General features: G+C 41.1%; 1 protein-coding gene and 1 pseudogene across 3 annotated transcripts in view; both read right to left on the bottom strand.

Moving 5' to 3' along the window:
- Positions 1-15935, bottom strand: part of DZANK1 (double zinc ribbon and ankyrin repeat domains 1) — a 64970-nt gene extending 49035 nt beyond the window's left edge. The window contains exons 1-5 of one of the 3 annotated variants that reach the window (XM_059134129.1): positions 15823-15935; positions 13894-14373; positions 13233-13349; positions 9225-9378; positions 30-144 (exon numbers count right to left, since the gene is read on the bottom strand). In XM_059134129.1, the coding sequence (XP_058990112.1) occupies positions 30-144; positions 9225-9378; positions 13233-13341 (378 nt within the window). In that variant the 5' untranslated portion in view covers positions 13342-13349; positions 13894-14373; positions 15823-15935. The other 2 variants (XM_059134130.1, XM_059134131.1) reach the window with 2 other exon arrangements.
- Positions 8892-8966, bottom strand: LOC131808643 (U4 spliceosomal RNA; annotated as a pseudogene).
- Positions 15936-16077: the final 142 nt, after the last annotated feature.

Here is a 16077-nt window from a genome sequence, read left to right on the forward strand (position 1 = left end):
GACCATCTGAAAGTGTTACATCTACTTGCTTGCTTGGAAGAATCTTTGAGGACATTTCCAAAATGGTTTTCTGAAGAAACTGTATTCGCTGGTTCGCAGCCCACCTGAAACACCTTTGTTACAATGCCACTCTGTCTGCAGTCCCTGAAAATAGAAAAAGTGTTATGAAGTTTCCAAGAAAAGATAGCCCTCTTGAATAACCACACTGCCAGCCACACCACTTGATAAAGAACCAGGCCACTGGGTGCCTGGGTGGCTCAGTGGGTTAAAACCTCTGCCTTTGGCTCAGTTCATGATCTCAGGTCCTGGGCTCAAGCCCCGTATCAGGCTCTCTGCTCAGCAGGGAGCCTACTTCCCCCCTCTTTCTCTGCCTGCCTCTCTGCCTACTTGTGATCTCTGTCTGTCAAATAAATAAATATAATCTTAAAAAAAAAAAAAAAAAAAAAAAAAGAACCAGGCCACTGCTATCTTCAACCCCCACCTCCCCACCCCATCTCATGCCCACCAGACTTCTTGGTTGGTTTCCATAAATTACCATTTGGGCCCCTTGTTTGTTTGCTTTTGTATTCCCAAGCTTCAAATTCCTGCTCTTATGTTTTAAATTAACCAATAAAGAGTGAGACCAAGAGACCCTAGGCCCCCACCCTCAACCCCAATAGAAGCAGCATCCCAGGCCCATACATTCTCTCTACTGGTGACCTTGCTGTGTGGTCCCAGGTATGCTACATAATTTCCAGGACTTGTAAGTAATAAACCTTGTCTCTAAGAGTTTTCTTTCTTTTTTTTTTTTATAAAGAATTTATTTATTTATTTGACAGAGAGAGATCACAAGCAGCCAGAGAGAGAAAGAGAGGAGGAAGCAGGCTCCCCCCTGAACAGAGAGCCCGATGCGGGACTCAATCCCAGAACCCTGGGATTGTGATCTGAGCCGAAGGCAGAGGCTTAACCCACTGAGCCACCCAGGCGCCCACTCTAAGAGTTTTCTGATGGTTCCTGCTGAGGATGTCTTACAACCATAAGAACCACAAGGGCCAGTCCAGCCACAACACTGGTTACTGATGGGCCAAGGCCAGCCTATGACAGTCTTCATGTGTACATATTTTCATTTCTCTTGAATAGATATGCAGGAGTGGAATTGCTGGGTCAAGTGTATCTCTAACTTTTTAGAAACGGCTAAACTGTGGTTGTTCCATTTTTCATTCCCACCAGTATTATTTGAAGGTTCCAGTTTCTCCATATACTCATCAACATTTGATATTGTCAGCCTTTTTTGGTCACCTGTACTCTTGATTATGTTCTCTGTAGGCATTTGCTTCTGCTGTGTCCCTAGAATATTGGGACATAGGCTTGTCTGTTGTAACACAAAATCAAAATAATAGTGGCTTAAACTAGAGAGAATTAACAGGGTGTAATCAGATCAGAGCTGGTACATAGGTGCCATGGTGATGGGTGCATGGTGTCAAGTTTCTTTCTCATTACTCCATCTCTAAGACCTTGAACTTGTCTTCATGAGCCAACATGGCTGACCACATCCACATTCCAGCTAGCAGGAAGCAGGGCCCACCTCTTCCCTTTAAGGGCACAATCTAGAAGTTGCACACACCATTTCACATACATCTCACTGGCCACACCTGGCTCTGGCCAGTTGCAAGGAGGATTGGGAAATATCTTTCTTCCAGGCAAACACGTGTCCAGCTAAAAATCATGGGTTCTGTCATTCTAGAAGAAGGGAAACACAGATACCGGGGGCCAGCCAACAGCCTCCAATGATCATCATGACCATGAATCAAATTTAACATTTTTAACTCTCATGCCCACTAATTCGTGTCGAAAGCTCATAGCTGGAACACAGGTGATTGTGTGCATTTTATTCTGCCCAGGCACTTAACTCTTTTTCCATTTCCATTCTCTTCTTTCTTTTGTGTTCTCTGTCTGCTTTACTCTTGCTGATTTTCATATTGGTCTCTGATACATTTCATGTTTCATTAGCCTTTCGTTTGCAATTTCTCAGATCTCTTATTTGCCAGTTTTTTAATGTTTCTTAAAATTTTTGAAGCTTTGGGACACCTGGGTGGCTCAGTTGGTTGGACGACTGCCTTCGGCTCAGGTCATGATCCCCGAGTCCCGAGATCGAGTCCCGCATCAGGCTCCCAGCTCCATGGGGAGTCTGCTTCGCTCTCTGACCTTCTCCTCGCTCATGCTCTCTCTCACTGTCTCTCTCTCAAATAAATAAATAAAATCTTTAAAAAAATTTTTTTTGAAGCTTTAAGTAAAAAAGTACCCCAAAATGCTTTAGATTATTTGGTCAAGTAAATATTTATAAATGCGTAAACATCAATTACAAAAGAGAAATATTTAACATTAAGCAATAAAGAAGTTTCAAACTACATTTCTAGAAGAAAAAAAATGATCAGAAATACACAATTCATCTCAATGGCACTATCTATCAGTGTGTAACAATATTTAAAAACTGCATATTCACTGGAGTGATTTACAGGTGGCTAACCTTTGGGGAAGCACACGTGTTTTGCCTTCTTTTATTTTGTTCAGTTTTACAGTTACAGATATCTGGCTGCAGATACAAAGGATCTTTTAGATGATATGCTTATTTAACTCATTCACCTCAACATCCATCTAAATGTTCATCTTTGGTCCCAGGTCCGCCATCCAAGCTACAGCTGTCTTCCTTGCTAGCACACTTCCTGGACACCACAAATATCTCCATCCAGGGATCCTTCAAATCCTGGATAATGATGAGGCTCCCTGAAATGTGCGCTTCTAGTCCCACCATCACACTGAACAGAAGCCTGACTCCCATCCACTTGCTCTACTCCTGGAAGGTACAGGTCATCTCCCCAACCATAGCTGGTCCCTTCCACAGGGACAAAGCAAGGGCTCTCACCCATGGACTTGTTCCCTCCATGAGGAGCCCAGACACTAGCTTCAACTGCCAGCTAAGTAGAAGGATTTCCTGACTGCGATATCAAAAAAGGTTTAAGTTTGGGGTTGGAGCTAGAAATCATATTCTGCCCAAATCTCATTTAAATACACATAAATTTTGCTAGGATCGATATCAGAGGTCTTAAATATGTATCTTTAGGAATAGCAATAATAAGGTGCATTTGACATAAAAAAAAATATGTGTAGCTCTATCCCCATAAGATTACTATCCTCTCAATAAAATAGCAGAATTACTTGGATGATTCTAAGAGTTAAGAAGCTGGATCTGTAAGAATTCTGCAACTTATCCAGGCTTCTCAATCTACTGAGAATTACCAGAATTTTAGGCTAGATAATACTTTGCTGTGGGAGCTGTCCAGGGCATAAGATGTTTAGCAACATCCTTGACCTCCACCAAACAGATGCTACTAGCACTCTGCCACTTCCAGATGTGATAGCCAAAAAATATGTTTCCAGGCATGACCAAATGTCCCCTTTGGAGCAAAATTATGCCCAACTGAGAACCTTTGGTTTAGGAACATGAAGGAATTGAGTAGAACCTACTCACTCAGGCAGGCATTGGTTTTTCAAATACAAGGCATGCCCTTTGAGTTGAGTCACACAACAGCAACCTGTTAGCCCCTTTGTTAGGAATGTGAATAACAACAAACAACAATAATAACAGCTATTACATGTGCAATGCCAAGTGTATCTGAAGTGTATTACCTCTGATTTTCACAATGGCTACCAACTCAGTTTTATTAACCTCATTTAACAAATGAGACAACTGAGAATCAAAACTTATTCCAGTTAGTAAGTTCCTCTTATTCAAAGAGGAGCAAGAGAACTGGGATTAAAGTCCAGATCTGAAGGCCAGCAAACTCCATCCTCTGCTCTACACTCCAAATTACCCATCTCAAAGCAGTGCTCTTCTTGCCTTTGTCGCTGCTTATGGAGATGGCATCTGCATCTTTCCTCCATACCTTATATATGGCTGCAGATGGATGCCCGTGAGATGCCCTGCTAACCTGCCAATCAGTTTACTTTATTAACCATTGTTGTAAAACTGGAAAGTTCCCCATGAAAGAAAATGATTGTTCTCAGGGAAATCTGACTCCCCCCAAATATCTACCTTCGGTTTGAGACAGTTTTCTTTTCTTTTCTTTCTTTTTTTTTTTTGAGACAGCTTTTACCTCAGCCCAGATCAATTTATCTTGACCACCATATAAAGTAATTGACAAAGAAGGAAGAACCACACAAGTTTATTGCCAAATCACTATAAAATGATGATATCAAAGAGAGGAAGTTCCTGAACAGAAAGTGGCTTTTTTTTAAAAAAGATTTTATTTATTTTTTTATGTATTTGACAGAGAGAGACACAGTGAGAGAGGGAACACAATCAGGGGGACTAGGAGAGAGAAAGCAGGCTTCCCGCCGAGCGGGGGGCCCGATGTGGGGCTCGATTCCAGGATTCTGAGATCATGACCCAAGCCAAAGGCAGATGCCCAACGACTGAGCCACCCAGGTGCCCCAGAAAGGCGGCTTTTAAAGAAACAAGACAGATGTCAGAAAGTTTACAGACGCTGACTGGACCAGCAATATGGACCATCAAAACCCAACACCCAGAGTGCCTGGGTGTCTCACTTGGTTAAGCGTCTGATTCTTAATCTCAGCTCAAGTCTTGACCTCAGGATTGTGAGTTCAAGCCCCACACTGGGCTCCATGCTGGGTGTGGAGCCTACTTAAACAAAACAAGATAAAACAAAACAACCCCAACACCCACTCCCACTTGCTGAAATGTTCCCAAGTTTCCCGCCCCTCCCATTCATCTGTGTTCTTTACTGACCATGCTCTGATGTGAAAATTCATGTACATATATTTGGACCCATGAAAGCGCACATATGAGTGTCCTTATTCCTTTTTTTTCATTCTAGGATATCATATTTTAATAAAAATATATTTCCTAAAAAGTGGTATTGGCCAAATCTCTTTAAATGGAAACATCTTTTTTTCCCCATTAATGTGTCAGTTGCCACCCTTGGTTGCATATTGGAATTATCAGGAAATATGGGTGGCTCAGGTCATGATCTTAGGGTCCTGGGATCAAGCCCCGCATTTCGCTCTCTGCTCAGCGGGGAGCCTGTTTCTCCCTCTCTCTCTGCCCGCTGCTCTGCCTACTTGTGATCTTTCTCTCTGTGTGTTAAACAAATAAATAAAATCTTTAAAAAAAATACTGATGCCTGGGTCCCATCCCAAGACATTGTTATTTAGTTGGTCTGGAGTGTACATGACCTGGGCATGGAGATTCTGCAAAGCTCCCTGGGTAATTCTATAGGGACATGTGGTAGAATGTTACAATCACAGTCCCTGAGGCATTATGTCTTCTATCTGCACCCCCTGGTGCCCTTGTGCCCTTGCAGAATCCCCTCATATATTGATCTTGGGAGTTGCCAAGTGACTTGCTTTGGCCAGTGAAACATTAACAATTATGACATGAACAGAGACTAGAAAAAACACCTGCATATCCAGGCTTGCCCTTTCTCTTACAGCTTTTGGAAATGAATGAAAAAGCTCAAGTGACCCAGCTGAGACCCAAGGCTCAGCCAACCACCAGCACCAACCACCAGAAAAGTGACTCAAGCTTTCTTAGACTCTCCAGCTCAAGGTGACCAAAAAAAATGTAGCCAGGTCAGGGACCTCAGGAAAGACTAAGAGAACAAGTGCCCAGCTGAATGTATACCAAAATGCTGACCCACAGAATAATGAGCAAATGAATGATTGTTCAAACTTTTAAGACACTAAACGTCAGGGGAAAAAAAAAAAGACACTAAATGTCAAGGTGATTGGTTATACAGCAATAGCCAACTGATTCAGCAGCCAAGGTTGAGAAGCACTGGTTACATGATAATTTCAGAGACTCTTTTATTACAAAAGCAGAGCTCACTGTTAAATTTTGGAAACTACAAAAATTATCAACCCAAACAACGCAAACCATGACTGAATCACCAGCGGCAATGAAATGCTAAAGTTGGGTTTGTTGTTTTGTTTCCAAATCATTTAATCATGAGAACGAAACAAAAATCAGATAAAGAGATAAACCATAAGAGATTCTTAATCATAGGAAACAGAGTGTTGCTGGAGGGGAGGGGAGGGGGACAGGGTAACTGTGTGATGGGCATTATGGAGGGCATGTGATGAAATGAGCACTGGGTATTATACAGGACTGATGAATCACTGAACTCTACCTCTGAAACTAATAATACATTATATGTTAATTAATTACATTTAAATTAAAAAAAAATTTTTTTTAAAGGAAAGCTTACAATAGAAATGAATTACATGTCAGTACCTTTTCCAAACTGAGCTGGGGCAGAAAGAGACTGAGGGGCTGCCCCTCAATCTGACCCCTTTGAAACAAAGACATCCACAATGTCCCTGGCCATCTGGCTCAGGGAAGAAGACAGCTGGCTCCGCGCAATGAGCACTCTTTGCCCACCACTCACTCCCTCCTGGACGCCTCTGGTAGTGCCCTTCTTCAGTTCTCTCCTGACACATTTTGAAGAATCTTTAAAAAAAAATTTATTTAACAAAGTGGGAGACAGTGGGAAAGCACAAGCAGGGGGAGCGGCAGGCAGAGGGAGAGGGAGAAGCAGGCTCCCTGCCCAGCAAGGAGCCCAACAGAGCTAGATCCCAGGACCATGGAATCATGACCTGAGCCTAAGGCAAATGCTTAACGGACTGAGCCACCCAGGTGCCCATGCCGACAAATTATTAAACAATGTCAAAATACTATAGTGCACTCATATATCCTAACTTGTTTTCACTTGAATCATAAATATTTCCCCAAATCATTCAAAATTTCATGACCATATTTTTCCTCTTAAAATACTAGTGGCCTTTAATTGTAAACACTCCCATTTCAAAGCCTTTTCTCCTCATTAAGAAATTAATTACTGGGGCGCCTGGGTGGCTCAGTGGGTTAAAGCCTCTGCCTTCGGCTCGGGTCATGATCCTGGGGTCCTGGGATCGAGCCCCGCATTGGGCTCTCTGCTCGGCGGGGAGCCTTCTTCCCCCTCCTCATCTCTGCCTGCCTCTGCCTACTTGTGATCTCTCTCTCTCTGTCAAATAAATAAATAAAATCTTAAAAAAAAAAAAAAGAAAGAAATTAATTACTGTAGGTACCTAGAAAAGGGCTTGAACGAAGCAGTATAATTTCCATAAAGAAAACTTACTGCATTTAAATTCACTTAAAATGAAATTTAAATTCATTTAAATGCATTCAAGCACAAATCTTTCTGTCTTGAAGACAGAAAAAATTTTTTACATACATACTTTCCCTGACCTGAGCATACCTGAACTACCAAGTGTGCTTTCGGAACAGACACTAAGTGGGTACAGAGCAAGATGGTGAGAAGCATAAAGAGTGACCTTATTTTAGATGTTTTTAAAAGCTCTGTTAACTCCTACGAATTACATAGTTAGTAATTATTACTTCATTTTATTACTACCTGTAAATTATAAAAAGGCCTGCCTTACAGCATTAGGCACAAAGTATTTTGTTTATTTTTCATAACTGAGATGATTGTTTCGACAGAAGTGGTTCAACAAGTGAAAGCTGATTTTTTCTAGTCTTTTTTTTTTTTTTTTAAAGATTTATTTATTTATTTATTTGACACAGAGAGATCACAAGTAGGCAGAGAGGCAGGCAGAGAGAGAGAGAGAGAGGGAAGTAGGCTCCCTGCCGAGCAGAGAGCCCGATTCGGGACTCGATCCCAGGACCCTGAGATCATTACCTGAGCCGAGGGCAGCGGCCCAACCCACTGAGCCACCCAGGCGCCCCTGATTTTTTCTAGTCTTTAATAAAGAATGATAATGTGTATTAGCACTTTTGTTTGTTTTATTTTTATTCTTATTTTTTAAAACTTTCAGATGCCAAAGCTGTCATCTGCATCTTTTTTTTTTTTTTTTTTTTTGAGAGAGAGAGAGAGAGAAGCAGACTCCCTGCTGAGCAGAGAGCCCGACGCGGGGACTCGATCCCAGGACCCCGAGATCATGACCTGAGCAGAAGGCAGCGGCTTAACCCACTGAGCCACCCAGGCCGCCCTGTCATCTGCATCTTAATCTCACAAAACAAACTGAGGATTGCCGGTGGTAGGGGGTAGGGAGAGGGAAGTGGGGCTTTGGACATTGGGGAGGATATGTGCTATGGTGAGTGCTGTGAAGTGTGTAAGCCTGGTGATTTACAGACATGTACCCCTGGGGCTAATAATACATCATATGTTAATTAAAAAAAAAGAATTTCTAATTCTCCTCAAAAGCTATGCAGCACCTCAGCCACCAGGGGGAGCCTGGAGAGACACTGCGCCCCCGCCCACCTCCCCCCCCCCCCCCAAGTGCCTGCTCCAAGTCAGGTTTTGGTTTGGGGCTTAAAAGTGTTCAAAAAATGTGGCTAAACCTGTCTTGCTGTGTGGAATAATTCCTCTATCTCAGACGCACAGACGTGCAAAGTACTTGAGTCTTTTTCTCCACAACACCCAGTTTTCAAATTGAGTAGTATCTCTATATTTCAAAACTCTAAAAAGAAAAAAAATTTTTTTAATTAAAAAAAAAAACCTCTCTGCTGGCTAACTGAAAATAATTTAAAAAAATAATAATTTTTTAAGAAAGAATCTCTGAGGCTATGTCTCTGTCAAATAAATAAATAAAATCTTCAAAAATATATTTAAAAAGAAAGGACAAAGAAACAAATAAAGGAGCTAAGTCCAACAAATTAAAATGACAGTAGCCATAAAGGTCGATTAAGTGAAAACATAACAGAATGATGGTAGTGATTGAAGGTCAAGTCCTATGGAATAAAAGGACCATCTACTAAAAACAATATTTTCTTCACAGCCAGATGAATCACTTCAAAGGTCCCAAGCCCTGAAAAGGCTCTTCCTTCCCAAAATCCCAATGTGGAATTCAATTAGCAATAATCACGCCTCGGATAAACCTCATCGGCTACCATACTGCCACTGCGCAAAGCTCCAATGTGGAATTCAAAAGAAAAACAGTATATACATAGGGCCTCATCAAGCTGCACTCTCGTGATTTGTGCACTTTACCATAGAACTGGGTAAAAGACAAACAAAACCCTGAAGTTATAGATATATGTTGAAATTAAAATAACTTTGCCTTGAATGCCCTTCTAATACTGCACTTGTTCTCACAGGAAGAAATAAATAAAATCAAAATGTAATGTCATTGTATTACCAATTATTTTCATCACCATGCTCTTAACTTACTTAGAGACTGCAACAGCTTTAACTTGTATTTTTCCATCAGGCAGAGTGATAGGCTTCGTGTACTTATATGTATTATTTTCACCATAACCAATTCTCTTTAGAAATTCAGGTTTGCTGCCATCCAGGGTATAATATATGATAACATCAGGAGTGTCTGAAAAACCCAAAGCAGGTAACTGTAATTAACACTAAAGTAGCACAGTCTCTGATGAATAATGTTTGTGGGTCAGTTAATTAATGAGATTTTTTTAATATATCATAGGAATGAATAACAGTAAGTAGCAATAAGTGAGTTCTTACTCCGTGCCAGGCACTGTGTCTTATATGAATTAGCTCCCCGCATGTGTACAACCCTATTTGACAGGTCCCATTTTATACCCACGGTGTAGATGAGGAAACTGAGTCCCAGAGAGGTTAAGGATGTTGCTTGGTTAACAGTACAGTTGTGGTTTCACTTTGGCTATGGATACAGAGCCCATGCTCTTGAACCACTGTGCTATTGTGCCACTCCAATAAGGCACTGATGCAAAAAGAGCAGGGCTCAGTTTTAAGACTACAATACCCCTTTAGAAAGCAAAAGCTAGGGGCACCTGGGTGGCTCAGTGGGTTAAGCCTCTGCCTTCAGCTCAGGTCACGGTCTCAGGGTCCTGGGATTGAGCCCCACATCAGGCTCTCTGCTCAGCAGGGAGCCTGCTTCCCCCCTCTCTCTGCCTGCCTCTCTGCCTACTTGTGACTTCTGTCAAATAAATAAAATCTTAAAAAAATGTTTTTTAAAAAGAAATCTTTTTATTATATTTTATTTTAACCTTGTAAATAATTCCCATACTTCCTGGAAAAATTTAAAAGGTAATAAACTCATACAATTCAAGGTTCAAAAGGTCAGGAAAGTTTGCTAAGAGAGGAGATCTTAAAAGTTCTCATCAAAAGAAAAAAACCTAACTATTGGTGATAGACAGCAACTACTTAATTGTGGGAATGACTTTGCAATACATATAAATAACAAATCATTACACTGTACATATGAAACTAACATAAAGTTATACATTAATTATATCTCAATTTTTTTTAAAAAGTCAAAAAAGAATTTATAATTAAAACCCTCTCCCACCCCTGACATCAATCAGATGGCCAAAGGCAATCAGTGGTGTCTTGAGTATCCTTCCAAAAATATTTTATATCCATACACGCATGTTATATTCTTATTTTCCCCTCTCTTATAATACAAATGGTGACATAACATATCCTGTTCCACCACATCTTTTTTCATTGAACAGTATTACCTTGGTTACTGTACTATACTGCTATACAGGGTGTCCTCACTCTTTGTTATGCCTGTATTGGGTTCTGTCCTTAGATAAAGGAACCAATACTTAACCAATCCCCTACAGATGAATATTTAGGCTCTTTTTCTTTATCTTTCTTTTTCCTTTTGCCATCAGAAGCACTACAACGAATATCTTTGCATAAAGTTCTTTTAATACCTGCAAAATATGTAGAACTAGTACTGCTCAGTCAAAAGATACATGCATTTGTAATTTTAGCTTATAGGGTCAAACTTCCCTTCACGGACACTGAAACAATTTACACTATTACCAGCAACTCATGAAAATGCCTGTCCACCCATAGTCACCCCTATAGTGTTTTATTAATTCTTCTCCTATTTTTGCCATCTCCTAGGTGTAAAAGCAAAAAACAACAACAACAAAAAAACCTGATAGTTTTAACTCACATTTCTTATATTTTTGTGCCAGATTCATTCATCCAGTCAACAAATATTAATTAAGTACCTATTCTGTGCCAGACATTGTTCTAGGCACTGGGGAATATGCCAGTGACAAAGACCCAGCTCTCAGGGAGCCTCTATTTTAGGAAGGACATACAAACAGGTATATGTGTGATATCAAGTGGTGACTAAATACCATGGAGTAAATAAAGCAGGGGATAAGGTCTGCACTGTAAGTAGATAAACGGATGGCCAGGCATATATTTCCCTATGTTTAAAAGACATTTATATTTCCTTTTCTATAAAATGTCCTTTCATATCTTTTGCCTACTTTTCTATTGGGTCACTATTCTTCTTGTTATTGAATTGTAGAACCTATTTATTTATCTGTTTATTTATTTAGAAGGTTTTATTTATTTATTTGAGAAAGAATGGGTGCACACATGAGTGGAGGGACGGGCAGAGGGAGAGGAGCAGCAGACTTCTCACTGAACACGGGCCCTACACTGGGCTCTATCCCAGGAAACCAGAGATCATGACCTAAGCCAAGTTAGACACTCAATCTACTGAGCCACCCAGGTGCCTGGAACCTCGTTATTTAGTAAACATTTTAAATATTAGGGAATTTAGATACTCTATCATTCGTTTCATCATTTGTCAGTAATAACCCACCTTCTCCCAAGAGTTATGGACACATTTATTAAAATTTGTATTCTGATTTGAGAATTGTTTTTAAGATTTTTATTTATTTGATAGAGAGATCACAACTAGGTAGGCAGAGAGAGAGGGAAGCAGGCCCCCTACTGAGCAGAGAACCCAATGCAGGGCTCGATCCCAGGACCCAGAGATCATGACCAGAGCTGAAGGCAGAGGCTTAACCCACTGAGCCACCCATATGCCCCAGATTAGAGAATTTTTTTAAAGATTTTATTTATTTATTTGACAGAGAGAGAGAAAGCACAAGCAAGGGGAGCTGCAGGCAGAGGGGGAGGGAAAAGCAGGTTCCCTGATGAGCAAGGAGCCCGATGCAGGGCTCAATCCCAGCTTGAGCGAAAGCAGACACCCAACTGGTTGAACTACCCAGGTGCCCCTGGTTTGAGAATTTTTTAAAATAATACCAGCTTTTAAGATAAAGGGAGATATAGTATATTATATTCTTACTTGGAATTTGTCTAGGAAGCACAGGGGTCACCAGAAATACAGATAGATTTTACACATTAACTATCAAAATATATAATTGGAATTTCAAAGCCTTTTTAAACAAGTATTTGTTCATATGTTTTATCTATACAACTTTACTGAGGCACCCAGCTGGGTGAGTCAATAGAATATGCGACTTTTGATCTCAGGGTCGAGTTTAATCCCCACTAGGGACACAGAGATTAAGGGGGGAAAAAAAGCTTTCTCAGGGCACCTGGGTGGCTCAGTGGGTTAAAGCCTCTGTCTTCGGTTCAGGTAATGATTCGAGGGTCCTGGGATCGAGCCCCACACTGGACTCTCTGCTCATCAGGGAGCCTGCTTCCCTTCTTCTCTCTCTGCCTGCCTCTCTGCCTACTTGTGATCTCTGTCTGCCAAATAAATAAAATCTTTTTAAAAAAGCTTTCTCTTCTCATGTTAATTATATACATATGTGTGTATATAGATAGATATATATGTGTGTACATATATGTATATATGTGTGTATATGTATATATAAATTCCCGTTATTACCAGGAAATATATTCACTGCTTTCTTTCTGTAATAATAGTTAAGATTTATTTTGGCATTACTATGTGCCAGACGCTGTGTACCTCACATAATGTGTCATGTTCATTTTATCCTCACAGTGGCTCCAAATGGCAGACATTATGCTCACTAACAATGAGAAAACTGAGACTCAGGCCAAGTGATGTATCATTAGAAGTTGTCCACAGCAGGATTTAATCCCCAGCACGTCTGACTGGAAAGCCTGTGTTAGTAGGTCAAATTACTATCCCAGCAAAATAATGAGAATCCTGGGAAAGTCCCAGTTAAGAACCAGAACATTTTACCTTGGCTAATGTGAATCAAGGCATTGCTGCAATTATCTACTAATACAAATGAAATGGTCAAAGCCAACTGCTTTCATCTAAAAATATACCACTCTATAAACCACCAAGTACCACACTGTTTCAAATTTTGGAACTTTTACAAAATTCCCAAGGTCCTAACTATAGAAAGCAGGCAAAGTGAAAAATTAACAACCCAAGGAACCTAAAGAGTATGGCAGTTATTTTACATGCTTTCAGGTACATTTGATTCTTACCAGATTTCATTTCCAAAAGTGTATTGTTATCAATTTCATGGTTGGCTCTTCCGGGGGGAGGCACTCGCAATGGTATGATCTGAGGGACACACACTGAGCCTGCAGTCATCTTCCCTCCTTACATTAAAAAAAGTAAAGGAAAATAAATTCCAATAGGCATCTTTTTTAACACAAAAGTTAAAGAGACGTACGTGGTTTAAATACAGCAAAACTAGTAAAAAACTAAAGAGAATGTCATCAAAAACATTATTTAATTTTTAATTCAAATAATTATTGTTTCAGCTGCATTTCTGCTGTTGAGGGCTTATGTGGGATTTTGATTATCTAAACACTTACCTCACTTCTAAGAAAACAGAATGAAAGAATGGGATGGGGAAATAAAATTATTTTAAATGAACAAATTAGATGAATACAACAGTCCCCTCCCCCATTTCCACAGGGGAAATGTTCAAGACCCCCAATGGAGGCTTGAAACGACAGATATTACCAAACCCTATATTTAGTGTTTTTTCCTATACATATACACCTATGGTAAAGTTTAATTCATAAATTAGGCACAGTAAGAGATTAACAACAATAATAAAACAGAACAATTAAAATAGCATTCTGTAATTAAATTTTTGTGAATGCGGTCTCTCTCAAAATATTGTACTATACTCACCCTTCTTGTGATGATGTGAGATGACAAAATGCTTCCGTGATGAGATGAAGTGAGGTGAATGACCTAGACACTGTGATGTGACATTAGGCTATCACTGACCTTCTGCCATCAGAAAGAGGATCATCTGCTTCTAGGCCCCAGTTGACTGCAGGTAAGAGTAACCATGGAAAGCAAAACTGCAGATAAGGGGAGACTACTATCTATCAGAACAGAGACCATCACTACTGATCTGATCTGAGCTTCCCCGTAATCATTATCACCCTTTCTTGCCTTTTGTCAACATGCCACCTCTCTTGACTTCAGGGTAAGTCATCACCCAAGAGGAACAGAAGTAACTCTGTATGTGGCATGAAATGTTCATTTAGAGCCAACTCCCTTGGGAAAGCTCTAGGTCCAAGGCCCTGCTGTTGTTGCGAAGTGGTTCTTGCATTAGAAAGCTGCAAAGAAATTTTAGAAGGATGGCAGAGTACCAGGCTTAAGCTGAAAGAAAGTCGGCACAGATATAAACAGTGAGCAACAAACAAAAAGACTCCCACTCCATCTCTTGTATTTATAAATAATCAAGTACAAGTAGGGAGGCCTTACTGATCTTTTTCGGTGGGATGGAGTATAATTCTTAATGCATAAAGTATATGGGGAGGGAACAACCCTCACCTTAATACAACAACCATTTACATTTTTGTGTGGCTTTTTCAAATTTCAGTGGTTATGGATTCATAATTTTCACTCAGTTATAATCTATATGTTCATCCTATTTTTATAGTGTACTTCTTGCACCCTCACTCTTTTATTTACAATTTTCCACATACTTATATAATCTTATTTATCATTTTATGGTTGGGCATTTGGACTATTACTAGTTTCTTTTTCGTTTTGGTTTGTTCAATTCTAAATGCTGCTCTGGGGGTGCCTGGTTGGCTCAGTCATTAAGCATCTGCCTTGCGCTCAAATCATGATCCCAGATCCTGGGATAGAGCCCTGCCTCAATCTCCCTGCTCAGCAGAAGGCCTGCTTCTCCCTCTCCCACTCCCCCTTCTTGTATTCCCCTTCTTTCTGTCTCTCTCTCTCTCTCAGTCAAATAAATAAAATCTTTAAAAAATAATGTTGCTCTGAAGAACTTCTGGTTTGAATTTTGTCCCAGACTACATTCCCTAAAATCGGATAACTAAATTTAAGAAGGGACTTTAATGCCTGGTTGGATAGTTCCAGATCAGATACTGATTCTAGAGTAATAGCCTCTACAGAAGGATGGCCGGACTCCGGGAAGGGGGAGGGAGGGAAGAAGGAGGTGCTATTCCTCATTTTTCCATTTAAGTAAGAGGCAGTTAAAATTAAAATAGCCGAGGGGCTCCTGGGTAGCTGAACGGGTTAAGCTTCTGTCTTCCGGCTCAGGTCATGATCTCAAGGTCCTGGAATCGAGCCCCATATCGGGCTCTCTGCAGCAGGGAGCCCGCTTCACCCTCTCTCTGCCCGCCTCTCTGACTACTTGTGATCTCTGTCTGTCAAATAAATAAATAAACTCTTTACATATATAAAAAAATTAAAATAGCTGAAAAATTAATCCAAAAAAAATGGGGAGTCATACCCGCTGCAATTAGGAGCTACCTTTGGGAGGCTAGGGCGGCCAGTGGGCCCAGGCGAGGAGGATCAAGACGTAGACCGACATGCTAGGTCCACATGGCAGTCTGAAATCAATGGCACCCTTAACCCCCCAACTCTTTCCATCAATACCGCCCCCTCGCCTCCCGGATCCGGAACCCCTTCCGGTCCCTGTCCCTGTCCATCAGGGGCAAATAAGGGCGCCCGCTTCCTTTCAGCTGGAGTGAGGGAGCCCTTTCTCCGCCTCCCCCCTCCTCCTCTAGCCACCGGGACCTGGACTGGGGCCCCGAGATACCGCCACGGTCCCCAGTCAGGAAGCCCACCTCTCACCTCCTCTTGCCCTCTCCAAGGCCGCCTCCTGGGTTTCCACAGACGCTGGGAATCGGGGTCCGCCCACGAGAGCCGAGCAGGTGATTGGCGGACACGGACTTCCTAGCAACCAGCTCCGCCCCTGCCGCTAGGCCCAGAGGCTGGTACCTGCCTCGAGCGCCTTTCCTAAGCCTTCACTGCAGGCCTCTGAGAATATGCCTTTACTGACATTGGAAAGTGCTCGGAGATGGCGTCCTAACTCACAGTGAGGGAACC

The sequence above is a fragment of the Mustela lutreola genome, chromosome 9 (assembly GCF_030435805.1).
Source record: "Mustela lutreola isolate mMusLut2 chromosome 9, mMusLut2.pri, whole genome shotgun sequence".
Classification (NCBI taxonomy): Eukaryota; Metazoa; Chordata; class Mammalia; order Carnivora; family Mustelidae; genus Mustela; species Mustela lutreola.